At 43.8% G+C, this 20,107-nt stretch overlaps 1 protein-coding gene across 2 annotated transcripts in view; it reads right to left on the bottom strand.

The window, feature by feature from the left end:
- Window positions 1–20,107, bottom strand: part of LOC146859890 (sodium-coupled monocarboxylate transporter 2-like) — a 439,901-nt gene that overhangs the window by 58,045 nt on the left and 361,749 nt on the right. For both annotated transcript variants that reach the window (XM_085643626.1, XM_085643627.1), the window contains one exon: window positions 4,833–4,919. In XM_085643626.1, coding sequence (XP_085499752.1) covers window positions 4,833–4,919 — 87 coding nt within the window. The remainder of the gene's footprint in view (window positions 1–4,832; window positions 4,920–20,107) is intronic.

Here is a 20,107-nt window from a genome sequence, read left to right as displayed (position 1 = left end):
AGAAGCTAGGTCGAAGGCAGTCTTTAAGTCAATAAATGCCAATTAAAGGCTGCCCTTGCCAATCAGGGCCACCTTCCAGTATATTAAAAACAGCCTAAATGCTTGGTCCCTGTGCATGCCCTAAATCCAGCTTGGTATTGGGAGAGTATATTTTCTTCATCCACCCATTGGTGGATTCTCTGTAGTAACACCCTGCCAACTACTTTTTGCATAGGGTCTATCAAACTGATTGGGCGGTAGTTGGCAGGGTCATCCCTTGCTCCTTTTTTAAAGATAGGTACCACCTCTGCCCCTTTCCATGATTCTGGTACTGCGCTCCCACTTGCAATTGAGTTAATTAAAAGCATAACATAATTTGCCCAGTTGCGAGGGTCCGCAAGAAAAAGATCTCCTGGGAGGCCATCAGGTCCTGGGGCTTTTGCTGGGACTATTTTCTTTATGGCCATCTCGACTTCTTCTAGTGTGAAGAGATCAATAGGATTTGAGATAGTATGGAAATGTATTTGTTTATGTATCCCCCCTCGGTAAATAAGATCTAGTTCAGAGTAGAGGCTCTCAAAATGGTTATACCAATCCTGGCATGTTATATGGTTAGGAATTATATCAGGATCTTTAATACCAACCCGCCTAGCCTTATTCCAAAAAAGCTTAGGGTCTCTGGCTGTACTTGCATCTTTTAAGTCTTGCCAATATAACTCATCCCAATCTAGTTTCGCTTGTAGTCAATCCACGCCCTCAAGCGGGGACCCACTAAGAGTGGATGGTAACTGCACACTGTCGTAGGCCCTAGCCATGGCAATTGTGGGGAAACGCCTAACCTGAATAGATGAAAAATCAGGAGAGCAAGTTCTATACTCCAATGCCAAGAGGTTTTCCGCTAGGTCCGAATTGATCAAGGTAAGCTTGATACAATCCGTTGGTTGGTTAATGGACGTGCGTCTCCTCGCTCTAACTATGTCTTCCCTAATCAACGAATGGTAACCCCTAACATGACACAGCCAATCTATGGACTTGTTTATCAGGGATTCAGCGTTCTCGTTTTTTGTACCTATTTTGGGGACATTGAACATAACAACTGTCTGGGCATGACTAGTAGAGCAAGGTAATTCTGTGTTTTTTTGGAAAGATGTATTTCCACCCAAAGGAGAAGTAAATGGGACGTTGGTTGGCCTTCTGCAGATTGCAGCTACTTGTGAATAGGATTGTTTTTGCAGAGTATCGAGAGGGGGAATCCAGGAGGACCTAAAAACATAATAGGTTGAGCCTTAATAGATCGCTGTGAGTGAATAGCGGAAGCCAGCGGCAAAACACTGTCTATTTGATCTCCTAGCGTTGGTATACAGTGCGAGTTGGGTGAAGCACGGGTGGCTAGAATGTGCGATACATTATTGGAAACTAGGAGTTTGACAGTAGCCACTAACTCCTCAATTGTTATTTTCAAGGATCCAACCTCCTCCCTAAGTAGTTTAACCGTGTGTAGAAGAGTCTGTGGGGGTAGAAAACCTGTGTCATCTGTCTCATTTTGGCTCCTCTTCGAAGTTATAATGGGATGTGAAAGTTGTACTTCCTCATGGGAATCAGACTCCCCAGCCAAAACTGCAAATCGATTTGTACAGGTGATTAAGGGATCTATATGGCATGCTATGTCCTGAGCAGGAAAGGTAGGCAGTTGGAGAGAAGAGTCAGGCGTCTGGAGAACAGAAAAACACACAATATGATGGACGGAATGTTGCACAATGGCAAAACATTCACCCCCAGTCACAGATCTGGGTTTAATGCATCGTTATTTTGCTCACCACGCCACCCCAGTTCAGACATGGCCATATGCAAATCAGTCTTGACCCTGTGCCTCATGGGAACAGTCCAGCCCGAACTGCCAAGCCATGTCTTCCCTGGACCGGAATCAAGCATCTTAGGACCGGTTTCTGGCTATCAGCCGTCATCAGCCAGAATAGCTTGACTCCAGTGGCGTAGTGAGCACGGGACCCATGTCTGGGCATACCCTTCCCACATAGGGTGAACAGCAAAACACACAATATGATGGACGGAATGTTGCACAATGGCAAAACATTCACCCCCAGTCACAGATCTAGGAAGCTTGTTTCCGGTCCAGTGAAGACATGGCTTGGCAGTTCGGCCTGGACTGTTCCCATGAGGCACAGGGTCAGACTGATTTGCATATGGCTATGTCTGAACTGGGGTGGCAGAGTGAGCTAAAGAACGGTGATGGATCAAACCCAGATCTGTTGACTGGGTGTGAGTGTTTGATTGGTTCTGATGCTCCGTCCATCACCATCCACTTTTGTACCACTTTGTTCGCCATAAGTTGGCAGGGTATGCTCAGACGTGAGTCCCTTGCTCACTTTGCCACTGGATTCAAGCAAGCCTGGCTGAAGACGGCTGAAATGCCAGAAACCGGTCCTAGGAAGCTTATTTCCGGTCCAGGGAAGACATGACTTGGCTGTTCGGGCTGGACTGTTCCCATGAGGCACAGGGTCAGACTGATTTGCATATGGCTATGTCTGAACTGGGGTGGCAGAGTGAGCTAAAGAACGGTGATGGATCAAACCCAGATCTGTTGACTGGGTGTGAGTGTTTGATTGGTTCCGATGCTCCGTCCATCACCACCCACTTTTGTACCACTTTGTTCGCCATAAGTTGGCAGGGTATGCTCAGACGTGAGTCCCTTGCTCACTTTGCCACTGGATTCAAGCAAGCCTGGCTGAAGACAGCTGAAATGCCAGAAACCGGTCCTAGGAAGCTTGTTTCCGGTCCAGGGAAGACATGGCTTGGCAGTTCGGGCTGGACTGTTCCCATGAGGCACAGGGTCAGACTGATTTGCATATGGCTATGTCTGAACTGGGGTGGCAGAGTGAGCTAAAGAACGGTGATGGATCAAACCCAGATCTGTTGACTGAGTGTGAGTGTTTGATTGGTTCCGATGCTCCGTACATCACCACCCACTTTTGTACCACTTTGTTCGCCATAAGTTGGCAGGGTATGCTCAGACGTGAGTCCCTTGCTCACTTTGCCACTGGATTCAAGCAAGCCTGGCTGAAGACGGCTGAAATGCCAGAAACCGGTCCTAGGAAGCTTGTTTCCGGTCCAGGGAAGACATGGCTTGGCAGTTCGGGCTGGACTGTTCCCATGAGGCACAGGGTCAGACTGATTTGCATATGGCTATGTCTGAACTAGGGTGGCAGAGTGAGCTAAAGAACGGTGATGGATCAAACCCAGATCTGTTGACTGGGTGTGAGTGTTTGATTGGTTCTGATGCTCCGTCCATCACCACCCACTTTTGTACCACTTTGTTCGCCATAAGTTGGCAGGGTATGCTCAGACGTGAGTCCCTTGCTCACTTTGCCACTGGATTCAAGCAAGCCTGGCTGAAGACGGCTGAAATGCCAGAAACCGGTCCTAGGAAGCTTGTTTCCGGTCCAGGGAAGACATGGCTTGGCAGTTCGGGCTTGACTGTTCCCATGAGGCACAGGGTCAGACTGATTTGCATATGGCTATGTCTGAACTGGGGTGGCAGAGTGAGCTAAAGAACGGTGATGGATCAAACCCAGATCTGTTGACTGGGTGTGAGTGTTTGATTGGTTCTGATGCTCCGTCCATCACCACCCACTTTTGTACCACATTGTTCGCCATAAGTTGGCAGGGTATGCTCAGACGTGAGTCCCTTGCTCACTTTTCCACTGGATTCAAGCAAGCCTGGCTGAAGACGGCTGAAATGCCAGAAACCGGTCCTAGGAAGCTTGTTTCCGGTCCAGGGAAGACATGGCTTGGCAGTTCGGGCTGGACTGTTCCCATGAGGCACAGGGTCAGACTGATTTGCATATGGCTATGTCTGAACTGGGGTGGCAGAGTGAGCTAAAGAACGGTGATGGATCAAACCCAGATCTGTTGACTGGGTGTGAGTGTTTGATTGGTTCTGATGCTCTGTCCATCACCACCCACTTTTGTACCAGTCTGGAGAACAGACCCTGACTGTGTTGTCTTTTCGACAAACAACTGTTTCCTTGCGTTGTAATTTCTGGAACATTGGTGGAACAATGGTAGGGCATGAGGGGGTAGAGTCTTTTGGAGGTGTCAATTTAACAGGGTTGGTGGGAACCGGGAGGTCAACTCCCAATATCCCTTCACATTCTATAATGAGATTATCGATTCTATCCATAACACAGTTGTTATTTGTGGCTACTTTCTTGACTAGTTTCCTAGCCTTTTTCTCTTTTCCTGTCCCACTAGTAGAACCACTTGACCTCCGTATCTTCCATTGTTTTTCTTTTGCCCATTGAAGGACCAGAATGGTTTGGCTCTCTATATATGAAAAGAATAAATAAAACAATTAAAATGCATATGTTAAAACAATAATGCAGGAGCCGGTTCGAATTCCCAAAGATAAATACTTTGCAGCAGGACCAAATATGCTACTCTGTCCTTAATCAGTACAGTACCTTGAGCATCTTCATGGATTTGCCTCAACGATCAAATGACAGGGGGCTGGCCCTGCCCTGCCTCTTCCTGTCGATGACAGGCAAGGACGGGTAAAATTATCACATTTACATTTGCTTTTGTCATCATTGTTGAAGCATTTTTTTCATGTTATGGATAAGAACACAGAACATGATATATACTGTAAAAAGTTGTTCCTTTATCCAGTCTTACAATGTGAAAATACTACAATATGCTGTTTCAAACTACTAGACCTATTCTTATGCATAACTATAGATTAAAAACACAAAAGAACAAGGAAATCAAAAGTAACAGTGTACCAACAAATAGATAACAAATGGAGCTGACAAAGCTCAAGACCACAGAAAATATTTTACCTTCCAATTTGTCCAGGGAAAAACAATCCCTAATGTAAATAATCCCAGCATTGGGCCCCCGCACATCCCATGAATACTTCCTGCAGCCTGGTGGCATAAATGAAAAAAAATATTAAATTTAATGTGAATATTATGCGTGGTGTTACTTATTGCATAACTCACTATTTTATCAATTTACATTACAGAAATGTTCCACTGGCCTTGTTTTCCTTGAAAGGGTGGATTATATAACCTTCCTCTCCTGTTTGTAAGTGCGCTTTGGTTGAGCTAGAGATATATTTCTTACCCTTCGGACCAATTCACCTGGAAGTGGAAGGTCCTGGTGGTTAGAACAGCAAGGGTGAAAGCTTGCAAAGCGGCTGTGGAGCTTTGGAAATGATCATCATCCAGAGCCTTTGTGGATGTAGTCTCCAAATTCCTTTTTATTGCATTTAGGCAGGGAAGCTTTCAACTTTAAACCTTGCCTCATTAAAGGCCATTAATTGATAATTGCGTCACACTCAGATGCTCTGTGTTGTAAACTTGTACTATGATCTTCACAAATTCCTTTTTATAACAATACATCGTTTTAACTCAAGTCTAGCGTGATTTATATGCCAATGGCAACAAAATGAGCATACCCGCCCCACTGTGGGCAACACACTAAAGTACACAACAACAGTGATGGATGGAATGCTTGAATTAATCTCAGCCACTGGTAATTACTCAGGGCTGCATCCCAGTCCATCATTATTTTGCACATCATACCACCTCAGCTTTCTGGACTGTTTCCACTGGAGTTGGGATACGATTGATTTGCATATGGCTGGGCCCAGACTGAGGTGGCATTGTGTGCAAAATATGGATGGACTGGCATGTGGCCCTCTAATAACTACCAGTGACTGAGATTATTTCACGCATTCCATCCATATGTTTTTTGCATTCTTTAGTGAGTCACTCTAAGTGGGATGGGTATGCCCAGATATGGGTCCCATGCACACTGTGTCACTGGTTTGAAGCTATACCCAGGGCCGGCTTTAGTGCTGGTTGCGCCCAGTGCGACAATGTTAGCTGGTGCTCCCAATGACCACCTCCACCACGGATTCTCTCACTAGCACCCTTTAACAGTGACCAAGTCTCCATAACCATTCTCTCTCAGATGCATTGAATACGTTATATAGCGCTACTCATACCAGTAAAGTATGTCAGAGCACTTTGCATCACACACACATTACACAGAAAATCAATCATACTTGTGTAAATCAGTGTATAGGAAATGTTACATAAGCCAAAGGACTAAAAGTGTAGGAGTCACATGTCATCCATACTGGAAGGCAGTATAGTTTAGGAGTGCTTGGTGTGGAGAAGCACAAACTCAGAGTCGAAAAAGAAAAAGCATAGTTGAGAGTTTTCTTTAATAATAAGCATCCATTTCTTCCCACATTAACCCTTTTTGCAACATTAATCAATGTTCTATACTTTGCAGTGTGTATGCAGTTCTATGATGAAAGTTAATAGCTCACTGTTGTATATAAGGACTTTAAGTTATACATTTCTAGTAACAAAAGGATGGCTCTTTTAAAAGCAGTAACCTGCTGATCTATTTACATTAAATGCACTCTGTAATCTACTTGGTACATGTTCTTTGCAGTGGGCATAATAACCATCTGTGCTACCTTCACATAAGTCAAAAACCTCAACTACACAAAACTCTGATCTCTGTTCAGGAAGAACATTAATCACAGGAGTTATCTTGACGTTTTTGTAAAGCCCCGTAATTGCAGGTGTAAAGGAACGTGCAGCAGGTGCTTTAAAAGCATAATAAAGTTGCAAACACGGCGCCCCCAGGAAGCCAGCACCCGGTGCGATGGCACAGGTCGCACCGCCCTAGAGCCGGCTATACCTGCATCGTGAGCCTTAATCATGGTGAAACCGGTGCTGGGTTGCTCGTATTCTGGTTCGGGGAGGACCTGGCCTGGCAGTTCGGGAAGACTGTTCCCATTGGAGGAGGTCCAATAGTGATTTCCACAGGCCTGGGTCCAAACTGAGGTGGTATGGTGAGCAAAATAACAATAGACTGGGAATGCTTACCGAGTAATTACCAGTAGCGGAGTGTATTTCAAGCATTCCATCCTTCAGTTTTTATACACTTTAGTGTGTAGTCCTAAATTGTACAGGTATGCCCAGGTGTGGGTCCCGTGCATACTGTGTCATGGGAATCACGCTATATCTGGCTGAAGAGCCCTAACCAGGCGGAAACAAACTATTCTTGGGTTCCTTGTATTCCCGTTCTTTGAGGACCTGGCCTGCCATTTCAAGCTGAACTGTTCCCATTGGAGCAGGGTCAACTGAGGTGGCATTGAGTGAAAAATAAGAATTGACTGAGATGCTGCAGGAGTTATTAATGATTGTTGAGATGAATCCAAGCATTCCATCCATCACATTATTGTATACTTTAATAAAAAAGAGCAATCAGCAGAACTACTGCCAGTGTGATTACTGCTACACATTTACCATCAGCCTCTAATAGTATGGTGCCGGTAATTCTATTAGCATTCATCTTGCCATTGGCATATTTACCGCATCCCATGTTAATTGGAAGCATTATATTTATGGCTAAACCGGGCTCTTGCCATTGTGATGAAGGCACATTTATAAACATGAATTAGACATGATAACAAGTGCAACAGACCTCCAATTAAGTTGCAGAGTTTTGCCCTACAGAAGACAATTTCCAAGTTTCTAGACGGTACAGAGGAACACACTTCAGATAAGCATTTCGAATTCCAGACGTGCCAGGAGGCAAGATTGCAGGTACTTCTTACCACTTGTAACTTGGCGAGTGCAAGAGAGCTATACTCCTAACCAGCTTACATGTATTTCCCAGCAAAAGAAAAAGTTGGAATACCCGCAGAGTGTCATCAATGTCTGGAATGAGGTGAATTCTCCGTCGATGTTATCCTGCAAACCCCAGTACCATGGGGAAACTTATTTCACGCCTGGAGGTTTGCTGGCCAACTGTTCCTCCAGATCATTGGCTACACCCAATGGTGTTTTTCGAACCTGCGCCCAGCTCTTGAGTTGTATATTCTTGAAAAGGGTAATTTTGTCCTTCATAAGGTCCTTCATCTCACTCCATGAGATGAACTGTCCATCATGTGTAATCTCGCTCCAGACCAGTACACCTGTCTCCCTCATTGACAAAGCCAGTTTATCCTTAAGACAATCAGGAGTTCCTGGGGAATCCCAGATTGAGGCAGAGAAGGAACAGTAGTCTACTCTAAGCTGCCTTCGTATCGAAAACCACATTCTAGTGAGAGCTTGTAACACTTTTAGCTTAATCTTCTTGAAAAATGTTGTATCCCGGAGCTTAAAGAGGAAACCATCATGCCCCCCTCTACTCTCTTTTATCATTGCAGAAAACATGGATCCGATATCCGTGTCATCAGGGGTTCTAAAAAACATTCTGGAGTTGGGGATTTGCTGGATATCTAGCAGTGACAGTCCCCATTTCTCTCTCCGTCTCAGCAGCTTTCTCCTGGGTATCCGGACCCCTTTGTTTGCCCAGATGAAAGAATTTATAGCCTGTTGGATTTTGTCTATAGATGATTTCTCAAAATGGAGAGGTATGTTGTTAAATAGGTATGTGATTTTTGGCACAATCACCGTCTTGAACAGGTTAACTCGTCCAAAGATCATAAGAGGAAGATATACCCAGCTAATTGAACTATTTCCTATAAGTTTTTGGTATAATAATTGTTGAGCCCTACAGAATGTATCCCCTAACGCTAGTCTCTTCAAACCCATGAGCAGATAGGACCACCTGACCCTGTCAAAGGCCTTGGTGGTATCTAACATAATAACTGCAAGTCGGACAGAATAAGCCGTTGCCACATCAATTGCTCCAATGAAAGATCTGGACTTTTTGAAGAATTGCATGGATGTCCGTGAGCCACACCTGTGAATTACGAACGCCGTAAATATATATATCTTTCGTAACAAATGTGTCATATTAAATTTCAACGTGCCTAAATGTCATATTTAACGTTTGTTTAACATCTTAGGGTGGGCGGGGCAATATGTGGAAGAGTTTACTTCAAAAGAAGCATGGTTTAGCATATATATACAAAATATCAATGTATTGGGAAGCTGTAGCAGGGCATTCTGGGATTAGTAGTGAGGAAGGTTTATGACGCAAGGGGATTGGTGGAATTGAGGGGGTAGTGAGATGGCGAATGTAGTGAAAAGGGCGATAGGTGGAAAGGAAGATATTTGCATATTGGAGAAAGGAAGGAAGGAAACATGGTGGGAAGGTTATCAAAAGCAGGTATGGAGAAAGTATGTTGTTGAAGGGTTGAGTCATAGTATGGAGAAATATGGAATAACCTAATGGTGGTTTCTAAGGGGGAAGGGTTACGTTGTTTTGGATTCAGCTTTTATGCTGGAACCATGTAATTAGAGAGAAAACGTAAAATATGGGCGAGTAGAAAAACAGGGCATAAAACATGGATGCACATTGTAATGAGGGTTAATACTTAGGTTGCATTTCATGGTTTAACCCTGTTGTTTTTTGAAAATTTGTAGTGATTCCCTGATGAAGGGCGAAGATAATGCCCAAAATGCATTGGAAATACTACTGATGATGTTTTTTAAAATGTATACGTCGTGTTGCAGAAAGAAAAGGCTTGGAATGGCAATCTGCTACATTTGAAGTGTTTGTAATACATGGACTGCCTCACATGTGATCGTTTAAACAAGTTTTGAATTGTTCATATTATTGGACTTACTTGACAATAAAAAGTGTTGAAAATTGGAAAATGAAGAAAACCTTTTTTCGAAGGACTCAGCTGTGCGTCCGTCAAGGAGCAAGATGTTGCTCCATCTATGAATGATGTTTCAATTTAGTGGTTGTGGAGCAAAACCACCAGAATGGGCTGCACGCAAAACGATAAATTCATGGAATCACTAAAAACTGGACAGAAAGTGGTGTGCATTTCGTCACTCTTGTGTAGCTTGTTCACATCATTTGCTCCAATGAGCCTATATGTTAGTTCATAGATGTGCCTCCCTTTAATAAATCCCTTCTGATTGTTATGAATTATCCCTCCAGCAACCTTGCTTTGCCTCCCCATCAATATAGAGGTAAAGATTTTATAGTCCGCGTTCAATAGGGATATAGGCCTATAGGATTTGAGGTTAGTGGGGTCCTTGCCAGGGTTTAGGATAAGGGAGATTGTCACTTCATTCCAAGATCTTGGGGGCTGCATCCCGATATCCATGATCTCTTTAATTACCTCTGTCAAAAGGGGAATTAGGACTTCCCCCAGGGCCTTGTACACTGGTATCCCATCTGGTCCGGCCACTTTCCCACCCTTAGATGTTTGTATGGCCTTCCTCACTTCTTCCTTTGTTACATCTTGATTAAGACTCTCTTTTTGCACCTGGTCCATAGGTTTCAGAGACTCTGCTAACCAGGCTACCACCTCCTCTTCCGAGACCTCTTCCTCTTCGGAGTAAAGATCCCCGAACTATTCAAAGAAGGCCTTTTCTACTTCAGAGCCCTTTGTTAACATTACACTAGACTGCCCCAGCTTAATTCCATTTATATAGTTTCTAATTTGGTCAGACTTAATTTTCCAGGCTAGGTGCTTCCCTGCTCCCTCCACATACTTAAAGTGGGCTTGCTTGCTAACATCCCATCTTTTCTTGACCCTATTTTGTTGGGTTTCTTCCCCTTGATTTTTAAGTAATGTCAGTCTCTCTTCCCTCTGGGTGTCACTTCCAGTGTTCGTACATCTATCTGACTCTATTATTCTTATTTCCGCTTCCTAATTGCTCAGTTCCTGTCTGCATTGTCTATTCCTATAAGTAAGTACATTTGTAATCCTCCCTCTGATGAAGGCTTTCATCGCATCCCACACTATCCTATTGAGGCACAACCACAATCAATCTGGAAGAACTCCCCATCATCTGTCTTTAGGTTATCCATGGTATCCGTCTATGAATAAATGGTGTGATCCAAAGTCCACCTTCTATCTTTGTGTTGTGCAGGAAGATATTCAATGTCTTACACCTCCTGTTTAAGATTCAATTCTACCAAGAAATAATCAATCCTTTATCTATGCCCATATTTTTTATTATGGAATGATGCACCTAGTTGAGCTCCTACCCTCTCTCTCCATAAATCGCTAAGAGCATGCTGCAGCATCATGGATCTCAACAGAGCCCGGGATTTCGGGGTAGGTATAACCTTACTATTACAGGATTTATCCACCTTAGGATCCAAGATGATATTAAAATCTCCCGACATTATTACCAGGGCTTGGGAAATCTAATACATTTGTGAAAGCAGACTTTAAGGTTTCACAGTCGTCTTGATTTGGGCCATAATATCCTACTAAAGTAAGTGGAGGGTCCTCTAGTTTTAAATCAGCTATACTCCATCTCCCGGATTGATCTACTCATGTACTTAGCAGCCTCCCGCAGCCACTTTCTTTTTTAATGATAATTGCTACTTATGTTAGCTGTCTGTTCTCTACACCCTACCTGTTGTAACCATCTTTGTTTTTTAAACAGCTTCATACATTCTTCTTTGACCAAGTGGGTTTCCTGTAGAATTAAAATGTATACTAGGGAATCTTTGAGGGACTGTAGGATCTTGTCCCTTATACCCCTTGTGCGGAGCCCGTTAACATCCCACGATAAAAACTGTGTCATCTTCTACAGTATCTTTCCAATGTGATTACAAAGCCATCATGCTGTAAATCAACTTGATTCTGTTTATTTGAGATGTCTGAGGAATGTTTTTGTAGTTTTTTTCCACATGCTCCCCACCCTGTGCCTCCTACGTCCTCCCTCCTGGAAAACCCCTCACTACTTCCTACTAGTCCTAACACAGGTCCCATTTTCTTCCCAGCCCCTTGTTGCACACCACAACCTTTATTAACATGAATTAAAACACCAACCCCTGTACCCCCTACACCCTTAACCCCTTCAGTGCCACGCCCTTTCCCCCTCCTGTGCCGGGCGTTGCACTAGTGGGTGGGGTTCATGACGAGATAGTCTCGTCATGGGCACAGCGCAACCATGCTCCATGACGAGACTATCTCGTCATGGGCACTGAAGAGGTTAAACTATATTTCATAAGCATTTGTTTCTTGTATTGTATTTCATTCTCCATGTAGTGCCTCTCCCTTCTTGATCACTTCAAGGAGCTCATCAGCTTCGCTGACAGTTTCCAAAAAGTGCATTTTGTTATTATAAATGACTCTGAGAGCGGCGGGAAATTTTAGTCGCACCGAGGCACCTGTTTTTTTAAACTCCTCAAGACATTTTCCGAGTTCCCATTGTCTGTCCAGGGTGACCCTGGCCAGATCAGACCTGATTTCAAAGGAGAAATTCTTCCCCCTTAAAGTTTTAATTTTCAGTGCACTCAGTAGAAATTTTTCTTTTAGGATGTACGTTTGGAAATTGAGCAGGATTTTCCGGGGTTTCGTTGTATTCAGGTTTTTTCTGAATTTATCCCTGTGTACTCACTGAATGTCCTGTTCAGTTTCTGCCTTACTGTCTTCTATCTGGAGGGAGTTCTTTATTAATGATGCCACAAATGATTTCAAGTTGTCCCCCTCTCGTCCCTCGGGAGCATTCAATATACGCAGATTGTTTTTCCTAGAACTATTTTCCAGTTGTTCTACCTTTTCCTTCAGTGCCTACTCTACCCTCTGCAGTGCTCCTTCTTACTATCATTTAGGTCCACCCTTAATTCACCAACATTAGCTTCAAGTGATTGTGTTCTTGCTGTCAGGGAGAAGTTGCGTATCTCGCTCTGGTTTGCCTCCGATACCGCAAAACCTTTTCTAATATCTCCAGAGAGTGAGGCAAACATATCTTCTAACAAGCCTCCCCCAGCCCCGGTACTGGTGGTACCAGTATCTACATCCTGGTCTGTTTCCTGGTTAGCATGGGTTTCAGGTGACCCAGTTAAGAGAGGGGCCCCCTGTCGCTATCAGGCGCATTATCATCCTTGCAAGCTACTACCTTCTCACTTTTATCACCTGTCACTCCTCTTGAAGTACCTTCTGTTGCTGACTCCGTTAAGTGAGCAGTCACCCCCTGGTCAAGCATTTCAGGATTTCTAGATTGCTTCTCCATATCTTTTTCAGTACCCTTAAGGATAACTACCGGTGGAAGAACCTTAAAGAAAGTCCGCAGGGAAGGGGTTACTTTAATTTTATGGTTCAAAATATCACTCCTGTTTTTTCCACCCCTACGTACTTTCCAGAAGTCTTGGTCCACTTCTCCCTTCGTTCTGGGACCCTCAGTGCCTGCTTTGGTAAAGATGGAGTTAAAGCAGTCTTTGTCTAGAGGGGCCCTTATTTCCGGTTTCAAGTCTGACTTTATTGGGATACTGGTGGGACCTTCCACTGACCTACACCCTTGCTCCTGATGCCTCCCCACTTGCACCCTAGGCCCAACAAACACCAGATATTCCTCCTCAATGGCAGCCTTACCAGCTTTCAACTCCGTTTTCCTTCTTCCACCTCAGGGGCCTGCTACTTTCTTTCCCCTTACTGCAGTCTCACCAGGGTACTCTTTCACACTGGCATTCAGATCTCGGGCTGCAGCCTGGGGAGCAGCGGTTGTGTTGTTGACGCTGCTCCCTCTACTCCCACTGTTCCTGTGAAGCCTCCGTGCCACCGCCCTGCAGCTCTTCCGGGCAAGACCAGTGGCTTCTTCAACTCAGTCTCCGCGTTGACATACTCCTTAAACCCAGCTCCGAAGTCGGGCTTGAAGACGGCGTCTCAACGAGGCACATCCAAATCAGGTAGGGGGTGGTGGGGCGTCATTATGGATCTGTGGTGGCGGAGCGCATCAGCGGGACCTTGCGACTGACAGAGCTAGCGGCCGCCATGTTCTCCCCAATTCTTATTGTGATTGGTTGTAGTGATCTATGGGGCATATGATTGCCAAGTTGCAATTTATAACATATCTGGCAAGTATTGATGCACAAACTTTATTCTATCGTTAAGCCTGCTTTTTTGAAAAGAAATAATTTTTTGTCACTTCATAGGGGATATATAACTCCTGAGAAGCTGTCCAAAATGGGGAAAGGAAAGCCGGCGGCCTGTACAAAGTGCAGCCTAGAAAAAGCGACTGATGTACACATGCTTTTCCACTGCATGCGTATTCAAAGTTTCTGGCATGAAGATGAATCAACACTTACAGGTATTTTGGGAATACGCGTAAGCCCTGAGCGAATTATCTTTGGGGTTAAGGAGTGGGTGACAGGAGCACCTAGGAATTGTTTGTTTTATGCACTATTGCTTGCTAGAAGGGAGATCTGTTGCAACTGGATAAGTGTAACACCGCCGCAGCAAGCAAAATAGCTAGAGTCCATGTTTTATATGTCAAAAATAGATTTGTTGAGTAATGGGTGCAAAAAGAGGAAAAAATACTGGGAGATTTTACAAAATTGGGTAGGGGATAACCGAAGCCAGGGAGTGAGAGTGACAGGAGAATCTCCTGTTCAATGATTACTGCAATGGGCCCCCACAGTACATCTTATGCAGCTGCCGGGAAATCGGACGCTGTCTGAGAGAGATATACCAACTGGAGGATGGTGTTTTCTTAGACCTGCAGCTCTTCCTCCCCTCGCAATCCCAGACAGGGGTCTCTGATCTTCTCCGTCGTAGAGGTTTGCCAAAGGTCAAAGTCATCAATGTCTGAGATGAATGAGGACAACAACAAAAAAAGTCTGGAATGAGGCTTTGGGTGTGTAGAAAACACATTCTGCAACTGCATTCTGACCACAAACTATGTGAAACAGCAGACCATAAACTCTCACATAGTCTACGGATGTGGAAACCATCTTGACAATTTTGGTATAACTTTCCTCATCGCCCACAACGTCTTTGCTAGGCAACTGTAAGACAATGCTGGTCCAGATGGGACCATGCTATGGGGATATATGATTTTGTTTGGTAAAGATCAGTTGCTTCTTTGGATTGTATAAAAGGATATTGGGAATTCAGATCACCGTTCTGTAAGTGATGTTGTTAAGCGAAAACAAACTTTTTGAACATTAATACTACGTCTTATGACACTGCGGGTTTGCTTCATTTTACTTGATAGCTTCAAGTGACAAAGGAGGAAGGGCTATTATGCCAGGACTATGTACTGATGTATTGAATTGATGTCACACCGTAAGGTATTAGAGTGCTAGTCTGAGCACACACATATCTAGGCATTGAATACAATGCAGTGCTACCTGGTAAAGAAAAACTATGACTTATCTTCCTCAGAGATTGCATACTGATGAAGCTTGTGATGTTTTCATGGGGAGAAGCCTTTACTGAAAACATATTTGTAGGTACTCTTTGTATATTTAGCTTCAACAATTACAAATTACACACTAAAGTACAGAGAGTTGGTTACATCCTGATATTGCCAGGGTATATACATTCACCTACAGAACGTTCATGGCAATTAAAGAAAGATGTCTTTTTGATTTTAGATATACACAATTGCATGAACACACCATTGATCAGCAGAATTGACGAGTCAGAGATGTGGAGTCCATTTTCTCAGTTTCCCTTGCTCCATTTCCCTCCCTTATTCTCCAATGTCTCTAATGTTCCTGTGTTCTGTGGAGGCAGTGAGAGATGGATGATTACATTGCTCCTGTTGGATTTTGAGCACAACATTAGAGTATCCTAACAAGAGTTCATTATGCACTTTCAGATTAGAAGTCCATGAGTTACATATGTCTGTGCATTTAATTCAATATTTTCATCGCCTGTCTATATTCATTTTCGATTGTGATTCTGTTTGTGGTTGTGCATCTGATTTGTTTTTGGTCTGTAGCAGGTAGCTAGTTTGTGAAAGTTTGAAGGTGTTTGACCAGCAGCTCCTAGTTGATTTACGGGGAGACAGCGAAGAGCCCGGAGAGTTAGAATGGCAACATTCCCTGAACAACTGGTGTTTTCTAGTTTGATTTGTGTTGTCCTACAGAAATTTAATTATAGTGTTCCAGTTTATTTTCAAGCTTTAGCTGTTTTATCAGTTGGTGAAGTGCAAGGTATGGAAAAAGGAGGCCTTTGAAAAAAAAGACACCTTTCATCATTGAGGCACAATTTTTGAAGCCATTGTGTTGTCCTTGCGTCACACAAGGCGATGAACGAACATCGCAAAGGCTTCAGTAATATTTACAAAGCCATGCAAGACCTGATTTGTGTGGCCTTGCATGGCTTTGTGAAAACATTTAATGCAAGGCACCTGCATTTCAACTTGGGAGGCCTTGTATGGGTGGAGCAGAGGCATTCCAATGCATCTGCCTATGGATTGTGGTGCAGTCCTAGATTTACAAAGTCTTGTAAACCTTGACATGCATCAAAATGCTATGCCTTCCAAGCGAGGGGTAATAGGGAGAAATAGGTTTATTTCTCATCTCTTTCCACATGTGCTACATTTTGGAGGATACGTAGAAAGAGAAAAATGCTTTTAAGGATTGATTTTCTGCAGGAATGTGTCTCTTCCTGCACAAAGCAACCATGTGTGTCTGGCAAGCACACTTGAGCTATGGTGCAAGGATACCTGCATTGAAGCTAGGCTGCACAATGCACAGGAAAAGAGCAGAAATGCTCCATATCATTGCAAATATGGAACATTTTTGCTTTCTCCCTTTCAGGCAATGCAACGCAGCAACTTTGATTGCTACTGTGTATTGCGTGAAAGGTTAGTAAATGCGCCCTTGAGTCACTGATGCCGGTGAATATGACTTCACAAAAGTCAAGCCTATTATATTTTTAAGTGCAACGTTTAAAAAATCTAAAAACTGATGATACCTTCTGCACAATAGTAGATAGTAGATTGACCCCAAACGGATGGAAGGGTAATCTTCTGCAGCAGAAGCACTGCAAATGCCCTTGTATTTTCCAAGCCACTAAGACAAAAGGTGCACTTGCAGACTTTAAGTACTGCTATCTTTAGTTGACTTTTTATAATTAAGAACAATTGTTATACCTAACAGGGTGGTCTTCCTGAAAAACCTTTTGCCTTATTCTTCCATTTTTTGCTGATCTTGTTTTTATTGGCCGCAGGACTCTGCATACTTTGCCACTGCTAACCAGTGTTAAAGTGCATGTGCTCTCTCCTCTAAACATACCATTGGCTTACCCTCAATAGGAACATTTAATTTACTTGTAAGTCCCTAGTAAAGTGGTAGTAGATGTACCTCGGGCCTCTAAATTAAATGCTACTGGTGGGCCTGCAGCAACTTATTGAGCCACTCACTTAAGTAGCCTTTCGATTTACCTCAGGTCTGCCACTGCAGTCTGTGTGTGTAGTTTTAAATTGCCATTTTGACTTAGCAAAATAAACCTTTTGCCAGGCCTCAACCTTCCTTTTTAATACATGTAAGTCACCACTAGGGTAGACCCGAAATAGTTTATAGGGCAGGGTGGCAATTATTTGAAAAGCTGGACATGTATTTTAAACTTTTACATGTCCTACTAATGAAAAATTCTTTTTTACTACTGCAAAGCCTGCTTCTCCCATAGGATAACAGTGGATTACATTTAGTAAGTAGTAACATTGAATGGGAGCAGGTATACTGACTTTGATGTCTAAATACCTCTAATTTAAAGCCCTCTGTAAGGTTAGAGTTAAGATATGAACCTTTGGGTCTGTCGAATGTGGTCAAAGGTAGTATCCTTCACACAGGAAGAAGGGGGCATCCTTTTGTTAGGATGATTTCCATCACCCACCCAGTGGCAAGCTTCATCATTTGGGAACCTCCTCATGTTGTGAAGCCTATGGATACCGGTATCGTGTTTTATCATTCAAGCGAGTGCAGTATGGTGCCCTGGATCTGTGGCAATACCAGTATGCATATTACTACTTGAGGGGCATAATACACACCCTCATTTTAGTATTTTTCCACCAAATAACATAGCAGTGTCCACACTGCGACCTCCATGTTGGCAAGCCACTACTAGTTGGGAGATGCACAACATTACAGTAGAAGTGCAATGTAACATCCCGATTTATTCCAAAGCCATACAAAAAAACACTGATGCATTTGTATCGCTCAAGTAGGTACCACACGTATTTCATGAGATCCGCTCTTGCAGCAACCCAAGTTAGGCATGCCCTGGTCTCAAGGGTCTATCAGCGCCTATATTGGTATATTCCTTTCTCTTTTCTCAAATACACACTCAAGCATTAGCGACTGAACAAATTCAAAGACCTTTGACTTCCTTTGTGTTCTCCTTTGGCTACGTCTTTTGGGTAGAAAAATCCTCCCTTCCGTTGCCCCTGGCCCTGGACGATTGAGGTGCATAACCCGGCCACAGCGGGTAAGCTTGATTATATTGGAAATTTCATCCAATAAATTCTTCACAATATATTTGCATGTGTGATACAATTTTGAACATGCTATATAGCTATGAATCTAGCTGCAAGAAGGACTGCTCTTTGCCCTGCTGAATGAGTGAAATGACTAGATCTTGAACCCAGCACCAACAGAGGGACTCCAAGGGCTAGTTGACTGGCCTCCTCATCAGAGCCTTACAGACAGAAAAGGCTCCAATCATCTTGACCCCAGCACCTGGACGCTGTCTTCTGTGAGTCCTATCCTCCAAGTGGTGCCACCCCAGTCCTGGACCCTTGGAAGTGGCCCTCAAGGTACTCTGCCAGTCCAGATGTTATCCTGTGGGCAAAACCAAGACAGCACAATGGGATACGGCCTTTACTAAGCAGTCTGAGCCATGCGTGCCATTTCCCTGCATATGCGTGGTTAAGGCAGATAGCAGTCTATTCTTCTGATGGGTAGGAAAAGAAGAGGAAGCGTTGAACAGGAAGCTCCGGATCCAGAAAGGTAAGTGGTGCCGGGGCCTGGTTTGTGGGGGGAAGTATTTTTAGGGGTGGGAGTCAGTTTTAGGGCTCAGGGCAATGGGGATCAGGGTAGTTTTTGGAAGGGGGCAGGGTTTTAGGGCTCAGGGTAGGAGGTGGTTGGGTGAGTGTTAAGGGCTGGGGCAGGGTTTGGGGGAGTTTTTAGCAGTGGGGGTAAGTTTTTGGGCTCACGGCAGTGGCTAGGTTAGTTTTTGGAAGAGGGGAGGGTTTTAGGCTTCGGGTGGGAATGGGGGTCAGGGTAGTTTTAAGGGCTGGGGCTGGGTTTGGCAGGGAGATTTTAGGGATGGGGTAGTTTTAGGGCTCAGGGCAGGGGGAGTTGGGATGTTTATTTAATCGGTGAAGGGTTGTAAGCACAAGGGAGGTGGAAGGGTTAGGGGTAGTTCTAAGTACAATGCGGGGTAAGTTTTAACGCTCAGGGCGGGGGTTGGGTACTTTTTGGTAGGGGGCAGGGTTTTAGGCCTCAGGGTTGGAAGAGGGGAAGGGGCAGTTCTAAGGACAGGGCAGGTTAGGTTTTAGGCCTCAAGACGGAGGGAGAGGTAGGGAGATATGGTTTTAAGGCTTAGGATGGGGGTTGGCATAGTGGTAATCTTTACCACACATATCCCTTTACCATTTATGCATTTACCAAGAAATTGCATGGGAAAGGTATGTGTTGTGAAGGAATGCATTATTTAGATGCATTCATGGTTAGAACAGCACTATAGACACACGTTTGATTCAGCCATGTGTGCCTCTGTCATACAACTCAGCACGATGCATCTCCTTGCAGGTCCGCCTTGAAACCACCGCTGCGCTACACTTCCTCAACACAGGTCTATGCACTGCAAATCACTCTGGTAATACTTCCTCGACGATGACACAGGACTTTCCATCACAGTCCTGCAGCTTCTTTGGAACCGCTGGTGTGGAACGCATTTTTGGCTCAGGACTTCGAGGGGGAGTTGCTACAGATAAGGTATTTATTTAGTTAAAGGGGAAAGTCCTCATTTTGAAGTTGCTGTTTTTCTGACGTTACCAATTAAATATAATGTTGTGATGAATTTGAGTCTAGTTATGTATATTGAGAATTAAAACACACCTCTTTTCATTACAAATTCTAAGCTTACTTCCTTCTCCAATCTATACAAGACAAGGACTGTCCACATTTTACTGAAAATTAGGCGTCTAAATAAATAGCACTTGCAGGTGTTCAGGATGTAGGGCCCACATTCTGGTATTAAGAATTGACTTCAGAGGTCGTTGAACAGAAAATCAAAGAAAATATTCACTACTCTACAGCATATGACCATGCTGAGAAAAATTACCAGAAAACCTTCACTTCAGGTCCTAATTCTGAATTTACCAGCTTTTTATGGCTATTGACACGCTAAGGTGATATGCTGCAT

The sequence above is a fragment of the Triturus cristatus genome, chromosome 3_1 (genome assembly GCF_964204655.1).
Source record: "Triturus cristatus chromosome 3_1, aTriCri1.1, whole genome shotgun sequence".
NCBI classification, from domain to species: domain Eukaryota; kingdom Metazoa; phylum Chordata; class Amphibia; order Caudata; family Salamandridae; genus Triturus; species Triturus cristatus.
Note: the sequence above shows the minus strand (reverse complement) of the source record. Positions and strands in the feature narration are given on the sequence as shown.